At 40.0% G+C, this 14,056-nt stretch overlaps 1 protein-coding gene across 2 annotated transcripts; it reads left to right on the top strand.

The window, feature by feature from the left end:
• The first annotated feature begins 211 nt into the window (after positions 1-211).
• chaf1a (chromatin assembly factor 1, subunit A (p150)) lies at positions 212-14,043 on the top strand. 2 transcript variants are annotated; one of them, XM_067396223.1, is made up of 17 exons: positions 212-515; positions 1,405-1,452; positions 3,837-4,429; positions 4,529-4,576; positions 6,251-6,307; positions 6,466-6,710; positions 6,791-6,851; positions 6,929-6,997; positions 7,572-7,786; positions 7,929-8,100; positions 10,676-10,756; positions 10,914-11,012; positions 11,085-11,331; positions 11,768-11,909; positions 12,752-13,049; positions 13,135-13,219; positions 13,306-14,043. In XM_067396223.1, the coding sequence occupies exons 1-17, from the start codon at positions 461-463 to the stop codon at positions 13,428-13,430; spliced, it is 2,640 nt and encodes an 879-aa protein (XP_067252324.1). In that variant the 5' UTR covers positions 212-460; the 3' UTR covers positions 13,431-14,043. The 2 variants fall into 2 exon arrangements, with proteins under 2 accessions (XP_067252324.1, XP_067252325.1); XM_067396224.1 differs by lacking the exon at positions 6,251-6,307.
• Positions 14,044-14,056: the final 13 nt, after the last annotated feature.

Genomic DNA, 14,056 nt, shown 5'->3' with positions numbered 1-14,056 from the left:
TGACTTGTTATTTTCATTTGACCAATCCTACTAGAGAATCACGCTCACCTTCAAATCACAGCCCTTGGTGCGTGTGGAGAGGCGGTACCAGACGTGACAGCCAATAACGTGACTCTGCGTTGATCTGACGTTATACGCCGCTGGCCAATCACAGCCTGCGATCCATCCCAGCAACAGGCTCCCGCCAATTCTGAGCGGGGAGCGCGAGGGAGTCTAGCCGGGGATGAGACGGGAACGACTGGACCAGGATTACACACGAAAAAACTGAATCTACAACTCTAAAAGTTACAGAAACTCATCGAATTTGCAGTTGACACGTTAATGCTGCAACTTTAAAAGACGTGGAGTCGATGACTAGCCCTAAGAAGCTGTGCACGGAGTCCAGAAAAGCGCTCCCCGTTTCCGTTTAACGTTTCCAGTGAGAGGACAGCGCGAGCGCACGGAGCTGAAAGGCGCGCGGATGGTGGTCGTGATGCTCGCGGCTGAAGAGCCTTTAGCCTCCACTCCACGCAGAGGTTTGATGTTTAATGTGAAATAAAACTGGTTTAAAGCACTATTAGAGTCTGTGAATAGTGGGGTAAATAAAGGCAGGGAGGTCGCATAGGTGGCTAAATGCAGAAAAGTGTGAAAACACACCACTTATTAGTTCTGAAACAATTTTTTGTTTAGCTCAGTTTGTCTGAAAAACAATTTAACAATAATTTAATGACTTTTCCATGTAGTATTTGGGGTTGTCGAGGGTTTTATGATCTTAATTAGCATGTTAGCAGGTGAGCTATTTGCTCAGATTTGTTATTGACAATCTAGTTTTCTACACACAAAATGTGACTTTCCTCGCTTATAATGTTTATTTTTTTCCAGTATTCGTGGCGGTGTGTCGAAGTACGCCCCATATATGTTGTTTTCAGTTCAATCCAGTTCTTTGTTCCTCAGTCTTGTGCTAATGGGTGAACTTAATGGCTCCGTATTCACAGGTTCAGTAACGTTAGCCAAACTGGCCTACAAACCATCATTCACTGAAAGGCGGGAGATCAAAAATAAACATTTTACGTGTAGTACGTGAATGTCGTTTCTTTGAAAGTCTGAAAACGCTCTGCGTTTTATGAGAGGACTTTTTTTGCATATAAAAGATTAAAGTTACTATTTATCATCGAAATTAACTTCATCGGGCTCGGCTGCGACTGTCAATTTTAGTAACTGTTAGTTAGCATGCAGACCTAACTTTAGCCATCACCTTTGTTATGACGAGACGTGTTTTGACAACGAGTGTTGTTGTTTTTGCCTCAATTATTGATAATAGCAACATGTCAAATTTCACGTCAGATTGATGTAATTTGTTATAGCTTGCATATGGTAATTATTTCTGATGGAGAATTTGACCTTAACATATTCTTTATATTTCAGGCATGGATTGTGTGGGCAAAGCTAATACCAGCAAGAAGCTTGTTCAAGGTAAACAACCAATGTGTTGATGTTTCTGGTCAACAGCAGAATACTATAAGGTTTAGTAATACTTTGAGGACCCAATCTATTAGATTATTTATTTTGGGGAACTTGAGAGCTTATTGTATTATTTACTGACATGAATTGATACTGTTTTCCTGAAATACAATTTTCCTAATAATTTACTCACCCCCCATGTCATCCAAGTTGTTCATGTCTTTCTTTCTTCAGTCGAAAAGAAATGAAGGTTTTTGAAGAAAACATTCCAGGATTATTCTCTTTATAGTGGACTTCAACGACCTCCAGATGGTTGAAGGTCAAAATTACAGTTTTCGTGCAGCTTCAAAGGGCTTTAAATGATACCAGACGAGGAATAAGGGTCTTATCTAGCCAAACAATCTGCCATTTTTGAAAAAAAATACAACTACATATGACTTGGGTAAAGTTTGTTTTATATTCGCACATTTGGACTTCTGATAAACTTTCCAATAAATGTGCAATAAATTAACGTTTGCGAATTTTAAGCAGCGACATATTGACAACCAACCATTGTCAACTTACAACATTTTTCACAGTCGATCAAAATAGGCAAGTATTGTTTTAATGGCATATTTAATGTCTGCTGAATGTCCAATGTAGTGTGATTAACAAGGCTATTGAATACGGATGTCCGAATGTGCGAATATAAAACCAACTTTACCCAAGTCTACATATGCTTTATAAACACAAATTATCTCTGTGCTTCCACTTTCCGCATTCTTCAAAACGCTTACCCCGTATGTCCTACACCTTCCCTATTCTACTTACGGAAAAAACTAAACTGGTACCGCGTTCATTCCGTAAGTAGAATGGGGAAAGGCGTAGGACATACAGCGTAAGCATTTTGAAGAATGCGGAAAGCGGAAGCACTTGCAAGGCAATCATTTGTTTATAAAGCATATACAGTTGTTTTTTTTTTGTTTTTTTTTTTTCCGAAAATGACCGATCATTTCGATAAGGAGAATAATCCTGGAATGTTTTCATCAAAAACCTTAATTTCTTTTTGACTGATGTAAGAAAGACATGAACATCTTGGATGAAATGGGGGTGAGTAAATTATCAGGAAATTTTATTTAAAAATGGACTAATCCTTTGATTTCTAACTTTTAAAAACGCATCAAAACTAATGCTGTGTTCCATTTACCTGACATCACATCAGAGTTGACCGTGCTTTGCCACAGTTTTTGCACTGAGCGGACAAATTAAATTTTGAAGTCGGGGTTGTTGTGCTTCCCCCATGTTTCCCAGTCACAACTCCGACTTGAGGGGGCTTTCCAGTTAAAAGTTCCTACTGGGGACTAGGAATTTTCCACTTCTGAGGACAAATGAAGGAATTTAAGTGCTTCTAGAAAGTGTTTTCTTCTTTTCTCATGGTGGTTTTACTTAACTGTTGGAAGATAAAATGGTAGAGCATATAGTTATCCATAATATAAAATAGGATATGTTATGAAACTATGTAGTCTTTAAACCTAAGATAAATCAATAGCTTTTAACAAATTGCATTAAAAAAATTTTTATTTTATTTTTTCTGATTGTAAGATGGACACTCCATTCTTTTGTTTCTGAATCACGTAAATGCTGAAATACTCTACATGACTTTTGCCCTGATTTACAGTCTGGAGAAATAGAAGAAAGTTGACAAGTCATAGCCAGTCTGCAGATTTTGGGCTGTTCATGGAAAGTGTTTAAAAAAAAAAAAAAGTATTATAAATATAACTTCAGACTATGAGTCTGTCTAGTCAAAGGATGTCAACATGTTTGATATTTTGAGCTGATTTCGAACACGTTTTCATTTTTCATGCATCTGCTAGTAACGAGCCATATCTTTGACTTTGTTGTGCTGGAACGTCTTATGCTGTGTCCACCAAAGCGGGTTTTTTTTTTTTATTATTATTATTTTTTTTTATAGATACTAGCATAATTTTCAAATTTGTTTTCAATGGGAGCGCCACATTTTTAAAATGCCAGTAGCGTAACGAGGCGCTGAGCATCTTATTTCACACTGAGCACTTGCCCTTTTTGTACTGGTCGCTAAGAGTTGAAGAATGTTAAACTTTGGGTAAAACGCAGTGCTCATCACTGACACTTTTTACCCACCCATCCAATCACAGTGGAGGAGGGGCGGGACAAATGCCACGCGGACCAACTGCCACATCTTGCTTGTATAATGTCAACAGATGACAACAACAAGCATGATAATGGAACAAAGTAATTTAAAACAACTGTAAAATGAGATAATAGTAACACTTCTGCAGATATTCTGTACTGCCGAAGCGCTCTCAAGCGCTCACAGCTAGGTATTTTAAGTCATGTAGTGTATTCCAGCCTTAACTAACAATGTTACTTCCCTACAGCACGTCTACCTTTCAAAAGGCTCAACCCAGAACCCAAGGAATGCAGTGAACCCAAAAGAACCAAATGTCCAGTTGCCCCAAAATGTTCTGAGCCAAGTGCATCTGATGGAGAAAATGATATGGACAGCTCCTCCATCCCGCTGCAGCATGGCCCGGCTCTGGTAAATGGTCGCGGTCCGCTCGATTGCTTCATGAGCCGACGGAAGCGTTCCTCAGTCCTCTCTGGCCCTGAAGCCACTATCGACCTCACCGAAGACTCAAATGATGCTGTTAAAGAACAGCCTGCACCTCCGGTTGCTGCCACCTGCCCCCTTAGTGAAGAAACGACAAAAACCGCAGAAGATACCACAAAATCTACAGAACCAACCACACCACTGACAGAGAAAGAGCTGGAAAAGGATGAGGAAGAGGATGAAGATGCCCTCCCACTACTGGACATAACTCAGGAGTCTGAGACTGAGGAAGAGGAGCAGCAGGAGACTGAAGCCAGTCCCGAGAATGAGTCTGTGTTGTCAACTGGATCCACCAGCTCCCTCTCAGTCATAGAGAGCTCACCAGAGCCCAGCAAGAGTGCTCCTACCACCCCTGCCTCTGTGAGTAGACATTACTCAATTTTTATTTTTGGTTCAATGTCCTTTTTTGCTGAAATTTCAACCTATTGATCTATCTCTTTTTCTTTTCTTTTTATGCAGACATCACGGATAAATGCAGCCAGTAAAACAAAGAGACGATCACTTAAGGTAAAATTTTACAACATTTAGAAACCCGCATTTTTATTGTAATGTTAGGCCTAGTCCTCACATACACGGGTATTTTTATAAACGTTTTTCCGTTTAAAAAAAAAAAAAATCGTGTCCACACAAGCACGGTTTTAAAAAATCTCCGTTCACATGAAAACGCAAAAACGCGCAATGAAGCACTCTCAAAAGTCATGTTGGCCAATCAGAAGCCTGGAGAAAAGTTTATTACTGCTTCCGGCAGGCTAACATTGTCATTTTGCTTAGAATTGTATTATTATTATTATTATTATTATTAATTCCATAAACCAGAATGATACAATGAGACACATTCATTCAAAGTAAAAAAAAAAAAAAATGTCATATAGGGCTGGGCGAAATATCGAATGCTTTTGTCACGCGCATTTCGTCAGTAAAGCCAGTTCCCTGATTACCGCTAAATCGCCATCACCTGCTTTCAAATGAAGCGGCATTTAATAGACAGAGCCGTAGATCACTGATAAGCCACGCAATATCGATATGAATCGCCGTCGATATTGAACACTATATTGTGTGGCTTATCAGTGATCTACGGCTCTGTCTATTAAATGCCGCTTCATTTGAAAGCAGGTGATGGCGATTTAGCGGTAATCAGGGAACCGGCTTTACTGACGAAATGCGCGTGAAAAAAGCATTCGATATATCGCCCAGCCCTAATGTCATAAGCAGTGACCTGCGTAGTATTACATTCTGACGCCCCTGTTCCGCAATATAATGGGAGAACCGGATACAGCATTTACATGTGGACGAACTGCCAAACCGCACAGAAAAAGCTGCGGTTTTGAAAATACCCGTGTTCTTGTGGACAGGGCCTTAATCTGGTGCCGGCCCACTTCAAGCACTGTGTGACACTAAAGACTGGACTAACAATGTCTAAAAAGGTAATTGGTGGGGGCAGATGTGCAATTACATATTCATGGAGAGGTTCTAGCAGACCAATCACAGCGCTTGTGGTCCGTGTAGAATTGACGTGTTGCTACATTTTTTGGAAGGGTGCACGTCAGGCTACGTGTGCTACACACAGCCTATGACGTTGCTACGCAGAAGTATAAATCATCCTTTACACATCTGATTAGCCATTGTTTAAACGCTCAACAAACATGTCTGTAATTGGCTACAAATCTCAACGCTGCAAAAACACATAAAAAGAAACCTTTGATGCTCTTCACAGAGCACAAACACTCATGCAAGCGTTTAAATCAGCTGGTTATCAGTGGGTACCCGCACTGCAGAAATTCAGCTATCGTCACATTAAGGATCAAATAAATCTTTGGCAGGACAAGGATTCATTTTGGTGGCCACCAAAATATTTTCAATGTAGAAAAAACCCTGAGCAATGTTACTGGATATACAGTTTTGCCATCACAGAAATAAGTTAAGATGAATTCAAGTAAATCCAAAACGGTTCAATTAAATTACATTTTCACTGTATTTTGGTCAAATAAATACAGTCTTTGTGAACGTTACAGACATGCTCATTAAAATTGGTTTTGAGTTGTGTGTAGGAATATAACATTAAAATAAGTTATTAAATATTACACCTATTGTCATAAATATGGTGATGAAATAATATATAAACACTTTCTTTTTGTCACTATGGCTCTTTTTTTTGTACTTGGCAACTAACAATGTCAACAGCTTGACGTCTCTCTGGAATGCAGGTCATGGGTACATAAACCCAAAGCTGATATCTTGGTATGTTTTTTTTTTTTTCTACCCCAAAAGCAAAAAAAAAAAAAAGTATCTCAATGTGATTGTTTGCAGTCTGTTAAGGGTTCAAGAAGGATTAATTGTTTCCTTTTAAAATTTTGCACTCTGTTTGAAAAGCCCTTTACTGTCTTATTGTCCCTCAGAGTGTCCAAGAGCAGGAGGAGAAGCAGCGACAGAGGGACGAGAAAGAGCGCCAGAAACAGGAGGCTAAAGCTGCCAAGGAGAGGAAGAAAGAGGAGGCCCGCAAGCTAAAGGAAGAGAAAGAGAGAGAGAAGAAAGAGAAAAAGGAGAAAGACGAAAAGGAGCGGCGGGAGAAAAAGGAGAGGGAGGAGAAAGAAAAGGCTGAGAAACTAAGAGCTAAAGAAGAGCAGCGGCAAATGAAAATTGAGTGAGTGACTCAGTACAGAACCACAATAGTAGTTGTGCTGGTGTTTTCTATGAGTATTAAACTGGTGTCAATCCATTTAGGGCCAGACTGGAAGAGAAAAGGAAGAAAGAGGAGGAAAAACGGTTGAAGGAAGAAAAAGAAGTGAGTGTTTTTATCTAAGGTTTTCTTTATTGCTGATTTATTGAAATTGTACTCATTGTGTTTGTGCCTCTCTTCAGCGAATCAAAGCTGAGAAGGCTGAGATTACACGGTTTCTACAGAAGCCCAAGACCCAGTTGGCACCAAAGGTAAGAGTCACATTATTCAGTGTAGAATAAATACCTCTTGTGCCAAACTACTAGTGTAAAACATTTACAAATGCTACACAAGATATTTTGAGAATGAGGCCTTGTTGGGCATGTAAAGGATTAGGGCTGGGCGATACATTGCATGCGATTGTCACATGCATTTCGTCAGTAAAGCCGGTTCCCTGATTACCGCTAAATCGCCATCACCTGCTTTCAAATGGAGCGGCATTTAATAGACAGAACCGTAGATCACTGACAAGCCACGCAATATCACGTTCATATCGCAGATGAATCGCCTTCGATAATGAACGCGATATTGCATAGCTTGTCAGTGAACTACGGCTCTGTCTATTAAATGCCGCTCCATTTGAAAGCAGGTGATGGTGATTTAGCGGCAATCAGGGAACCGGCTTTTACTGACGAAATGCGCGTGACAATCGCATGCGATATATCGGTCAGCCCTATAAAGGATGCACACACAAAACGAGCAAAAACAAATATACTAAATTGAAAAATCTTTCCCAGTGTGTTTTAATCTCCAGATATGTTTGCTGAGTTTTGTTGTGTGTTTCAGACTCTGGCATCTGCCTGTGGGAAATTTGCTCCTTTTGAGATTAAAGCGCACATGTCTCTGGCACCACTAACTCGAGTACAATGTGAAGACGCAGTTTTAGAGGAGCTGGACCATTATCTTGCTCAACCGGACTGCACTCTAAATGGACTAAAGGACTGGACAAAGCACAAACCTCGCACATCAGGTCCAACCAGGCCTAGTCACAGTGCAGTAAGGTAAAGCCACTTTGAGCCGCTGCCGACATACTTATGTACTCATCATGTAAACGTGCAGAACCTCAGCTGGTGTTTTTGTTAGTGATATGAAAGGCTTATTCTTTGTTTGCTTTGTTTGTTCCTTCATGTTCTCTGTTATTAGGGATTGTGTGGTCATAACTGAAAGCCAAAAGGCAGATGGAGTCCCTGACCGCCACCGTTATGGCCGCATGAAACTCCTGCAGTTCCATGATAACTATCGTCCAGCTTACTGGGGGACCTGGTGCAAAAAAAGCACTCACATCTCGCCACGCTGCCCACTGAGACTGGACAAGGTAAAAGCACAAGAATGTGTCAATCAAATGCTGCATTTGAGCCACCTTAATCTTCATGGTTGTCATGGCAGCAGTACTGTTTGTGATTCCTATGTAAATAAATGTATGCTGTTTTAATGCTGCTTTAAAGAGGTCATATCTAAAAAATATCAAGAGAAATTTAATTTCTTCATGAAAGTTCTCCATGAATGGATACGATATGTGGCTATATTTGGCTGCTTGTTTGGTTAGAAGTTTGGATTAGATCCAAGCAGAACAATGGCTTGGCAGTTTTTCAGCATGCAAAGAAGTCGCTGTCAAGGGCCTGAGGGTTCATCTCCCTGCTTCCACTGATTTTAAGCAATTCGGAAATAAACTTTGAGTTGGTGGAACCATTAACTCTGGAGGATATTTTGTTGTTGCACCGTTGAGAGATGTGGCTGTATGCTAGGGGTGTGAATTGACACTGATCTCACAATTCCATTTGATTACAATTGTCAACAATTCGATTCAATATCACAACACGTTGCAATAAAATTGCACATGCCTGTTTTTGTCAATGAATACAAGCAGTCAGATAGCCTATATGAACTCCCATTTTATCTTATTTGCTCCAAGAAGGTACACTTCCTGAATGTAGTCAAATAAAACTTAAAGGATTAGTTCACTTCAGAATTGAAATTTCCTGATAATTTACTCACCCCCATGTCATCCAAGATATTCGTGTCTGTCTTTCTTCAGTTGAAAAGAAATTATGGTTTTTGAGGAAAAATTCCAGGATTATTCTCCATATAGTGGATTTCACTGGTTACCAACAGTTTGAAGGTCCAAATTGCATCTTCAAATGGCTCTACACGAAGGGTGTAATCTAGCAAAATGATCTGTCATTTTCTAAAAAAAAAAAAAGCTGTTTTGCTTAGTCTTTGCACCTTCGCTTTGTAAACACTGGATTCATACTTCTGCCTACGTCACGTGTGAAGCTGCAGTTTGGACACCATTGAAGTCCTGGAATGTTTTCCTCAAAAACTTAATTTCTTTTCAACTGAAGACATCTTGAATGACAAGGGGGTGAGTAAATTATCAGGAAATTTTTAATTCTGAAGTGAACTAATCCTTAAAGTTCGAACACAGCAGACGACAGGAGCATTTAGAACTAATAAACATTAGTAAACCCTAAAAGTGCATGAAACTGTCTAGTGTTGTAATTAAAGGAAGACTCCACTTTTTTTGAAAATAGGCTCATTTTCCAACTCCCCTAGAGTTAAACAGTTGAGTTTTACCGTTTTCGAATCCATTCAGCCGATCTCCGGTTCTGACGGTACCACTTTTAGCATAGCTTAGCATAGTTTATCGAATCTGATTAGACCGTTAGCATCGCGCTTAAAAATGACCAAAGAGTTTTGATATTTTTCCAATTTAAAACTTGACTCTTCTGTAGTTAAATCGTGTACTAAGGCCGACAGAAAATGAAAAGTTGCGATTTTTCTAGGCTGATATGGCTAGGAACTATACTCTCATTCAGGCGTAATAATCAAGGAACTTTTCTGCCGTTCCATGGCTGCAGCAGGCGCAATGATATTACGCAGCGTCTCTCACATACGTCTCCATGGTTACAAGGCACGTTCCCTGTGCAAGCAGGGGCTCACGGGCGCTGCGTAATATCATTGCACTGCTGCAGCCATGAAACGGCAGCAAAGTTCCTTGATTATTATGCCTGAATGAAAGTATAGTTCCTAGCCATATAGGCCTAGAAAATCGCAACTTTTTATTTTCCGTCGGTCTTAGTACACGATTTAACTACAGAAGAGTCAAGTTTTAAATAGGAAAAATATCAAAACTCTTTGGTCATTTTTAAGTGCGATGCTAACGGTCTAATCAGATTCAATGAACTATGCTAAGCTATGCTAAAAGTGGTACCGCCAGAACCGGAGATCGGCTGAATGGATTTGAAAACGGTAAAACTCAACTGTTTAACTCTAGGGGAGTTGGAAAATGAGCCTATTTTCAAAAAAAGTGGAGTGTTCCTTTAAGTTAGAATAACTCTCATGTGCACACACACATGCTCGCTTACACTCTGTAAATGTTAAAATAGGTGCATTTTTTACTACTTGCTTTTGTGTTTCGCCATTTTATGCTAGCGAGACAAGCGCGTATGCAACAAATGGCTTCAGAGAAAAACAAGTCGGCTATAATCGATTATGGTCTGTTACTGCATCGATACAGAATCATCCACATCACGATGCATCATAGAGAATTAATTTCAACAACGCTACTGTATCCCCAACTGCCTCTTATGCACTTGAAATTTGACACAAAAAAAGTCTTCTCGTCTTGACGCATCTCATAATTATGCTTTTTTTGTCATAATTGTGAATATTTTACTTTTTCAACTTTATTTAATTTTCAGCTTCTGATTAATTGGTATGTTAATTTTAACTTTTTATATCAATTATGACTTGGTGTAACATATTTACCGAAGTATTTAGTTTTTTTTTTATTATTATTATTATTAGTTTTTTTTTCTTATGTGGAGGAAATAGGCTTCCATAGTAATCTGAAGTGTTGTTAATTTGAAGAGATTTTTTTGGTTTATCAGGAGCTGCTGGATTATGAGGTGGACAGTGATGAAGAGTGGGAGGAGGAGGAGCCGGGAGAGTCTCTGTCACACAGTGAGGGGGTGAGGATACAATGTCACTGTTAAATTTCTGTACTAACAGTTTAGCCACTAAAGAGGCCATACAAATCACCAATGAAAATTCACACCAAAAATGGGCTGGTAGTGACAAATTAGTGATGAAAAATGGTGATGACTTTAATCTTGCTGTTCTCTCTAGGATGATGACGATGAAGGAGGAGATGACGATGATGATGATGATGGATTCTTTGTGCCCCATGGTTATCTCTCAGAAGGGGAAGGAGCACTTGAAGACGAGGTACGTGGAATGTCACGCTTCTTCTATCGCCTCATTCAGTCACGTCATGACACTAACAGTCTGCTCTTGCAGGAGGGTGGAGATACAGAGAAGCAAAAGGTGCGTCAGAGGATGAAGGCTCGTGAATGGGAGAATGAGCTGATGTCTAAAGGGAAGGTGAAGGTGTTGGAGGCGGTTGTGCGAGGCTGCCTGTGGGAGGGGGAACAGCCTTCGCTGGACCTCCTGCAGCCATACGCTGTCTGTATGCTGGAGCCTTTACCTAGAGACGAGCCCTGCACCCCTGAGCAGGACCTATCACGCCAAAAGAGGAACGAAAAATGTGAGTACAGTGTGTTAACTGTTTTATAATTTATGGAGAGTTAGAAAGTTTTCTAATCTGCTGTCAAAGTTGCTTTTCTAAACATTAGTGTCTTAATTTGTTGGACAGTTTCTTCAAATCTAATCATCCATATTTTGTTAAATGGAGTAGTCTCTTGCATGAAGCGCACACCGTATTAACAGCCACTTTCAGCTCAGTTAATACAAAGCCGAGCCTAAAGGCCTTTTCATTCTATGAGAGGTGCAACAAGTCATGCAAATCACCAGTGAAAATTCACTCAAAAATGGGCACACCATGAATTTTTATTATCCACTTTAAAAGGTTGCATACCTGAACCAAATTGAAACAACTCCCTTCATTTCTTTAATACAGTTGCACATTACAGTTTCTCCTGAGGGTGATTTAAATTATTCAGTGATGTTAATGTGTTTTTTAGTGCTGTCACAGCTGCTGCCTTTGCTTCATGGGAATGTGAACAGCAGTAAGGTCATAATCAACGAGTTCCTGGAGTTCTGTCGCCAGCAAACATCCTCACCCACAGAAAGCCCTTTGAATTGTATTGACAGCGTCCCACCCAGGTAACCCAGCTAACTGTGTTGTGCTGATTTTTAGTATAGTTCCTTTTAGGTTGACATAATTTTGTAGGCCAACCAGGAAGTTGGCATCACCCTAGTTCCTTTGACAAAAAGCCAATTTTGGGTTATTGCAGAAAATAAACTGGCTCTGTGACCAACAAAAGTTTATGATCCTTACATGTTTTGTTCACCATGAAAATCTTTACAAATGAACAGAACTTTTAATATTTTTGAAGCCTAAGTACAAACGCCAGAAGAAAAAGCTAAAGTTAGGCTATGTAGAACTTACACCACATTTCAACATCATCATTAAGCTTAAACAGTCAATAGTTTAAATTGTCAATGGTTCTTTAAAATCTTTGAAATAGTTTGCAAGTGCATGATTATGAACACAAATAAGACAGTGAGTGGTGAGTTCTTTGGCAGTCAATGACACAGCCTCAGTTGTCCTATTTAGCCACTTTTTAGCAACCTCCTTTTTCAAGATATGTAAAGGCTTACAGAATTCATGAGTGGAGCAGTACTGATATTTTTTTTGTCGTAGAATCTTAAGCTTTTGTAAAGCACAGACCTTATTTCAGGCATTTGCCCAAAAGACCGTTCAAAAAACGCATATTGGCTATTGACTTCAGCATGATAGAACCATAAGTGCTAAAATGTGTCGTTTTTGTTTTATTCTGTGTAAACTGGATGACTCATCTGATTAATGCCTGGAAACATTGTCATTGAGAATAACTTCCTGTTGCACTCTGGGGGAGTGTTTTTGCTCTTGTGTCAGCATGTTATGAAGTTACTTAAATTAAGCTACACAAAACTCAAGGATATTGATTTTTGTTTGACAATAGGATCCACATCAGGCGTATCATAAAAGAGAACGCCGTGTACGAAAAGCGCTCCACTTACAGACGATGCTGCTGGTACGTGCATGCGGAAGTTCTGACCCGTCATTCTCAGGAGGCCTTGCCCGTTCCCTGCCAGTGGACCTACCTCACCTCCGGGGCTCAGATCACCCGCGACGAGCCCGCCGGCTCACAGGGCAGCTCACCCACCTCGTCCACTTCCACCACACCCTCCAACAAGAGGAAAAGTGCCAGCAGCCACTCCATTACAAAGTATATGAAGAAATGTGGTGACTCCGAACAGGTGCAGATTGTTTTTTTTTTTGTTTTGTTTTTTTTAGACTTTTTAAAGTATCTACCTATGTCTAACTCTTTGATTCATTCTTTAGACTGAGGCCATGGAGACTGATGGCTTCCAGGCAGACACCGAGGATGATGAAGACGATGATTGCGTCATCATTGGGGAACAATCTGGTTAGTATGCGTCACTACTAAAGCTTGACAACCAAGACAAATCTGGCAGAATAAGCATGATTTTTTTTTTTCTTTTTTCTTAACAGGATCCTCTGAACAGGATGCCAACACATCCTTGCCACAAACTGAGAGAAACACAGAGCCCATGGACACAAATGCATCCGAAACTGCTGCTCTTGCCTTGCCCTGCCTCACCCCAGCCACTGCCTGAGATCTGAATCCTTCCTATTGGGTTTGCAATGAACCAGGCGCTCAAAATCTGATCTACGATTCGAAGGATCACACAGTATTAAAGGTCCCCAGAATTAATCATTTGTCCCCTCTTCTTTAAGTGGAGGTCTATTAGATGGTGTACTGCTCTTCTTCATAGGTGAAGTCCCACTTTTTGAAAGTGTGTAAAGGCTGATACATTCATCAGCTCTGACACCAATCAGGAGGTTGATGCTGTCTGCTGGGCTCAGTGCCCCATTGTTTTAAATTGTTTATTTTTTTTCCTCTCAGAATACTTGAACTGGTGTATGTCTTTCAAAAATAATGACAATTGAAATATATTGCACTTTTATATTCCATTTCTGTTTATTTCATTCTTCTTCCCCTACCAGAAGTCTTTCACTTTTTTTTTTTTTTTTTCTTTTCCGAGAAGCTTTGTATGAAAACGGCATGTGCCATTTGTCGCCCAGGCTGCTATACGCGGTGTAAATACTATTTTTGTTTTTTGAAAAATGGTGTAGAAGCTGAAATAGTTGGTGGCCGTCCAACACAGGGGAAAAAAGCAGCAGCATTGGCATTTGTTTTGGCGAAGTATTTTCTTAATTGTTCTGAATAAACTGCACCATA

Source organism: Chanodichthys erythropterus, chromosome 10 (assembly GCF_024489055.1).
Source record: "Chanodichthys erythropterus isolate Z2021 chromosome 10, ASM2448905v1, whole genome shotgun sequence".
In the NCBI taxonomy this organism is placed as follows: Eukaryota; Metazoa; Chordata; class Actinopteri; order Cypriniformes; family Xenocyprididae; genus Chanodichthys; species Chanodichthys erythropterus.
This window is presented reverse-complemented; position numbering and strand designations above follow the sequence as displayed.

What these genes read in the sequence shown, in the direction of transcription:
- chaf1a (XM_067396223.1), top strand. Translation starts at nt 461, where the DNA reads ATGGTGGTCGTGATGCTCGCGGCTGAAGAGCCTTTAGCCTCCACTCCA. An exon ending in CAAAGAGACGATCACTTAAG is followed by an intron (nt 4,577 to 6,250) that starts GTAAAATTTTAC and finishes CAATGTCAACAG; the next exon opens with CTTGACGTCTCTCTGGAATG. An exon ending in AATGTGGTGACTCCGAACAG is followed by an intron (nt 13,050 to 13,134) that starts GTGCAGATTGTT and finishes TTCATTCTTTAG; the next exon opens with ACTGAGGCCATGGAGACTGA.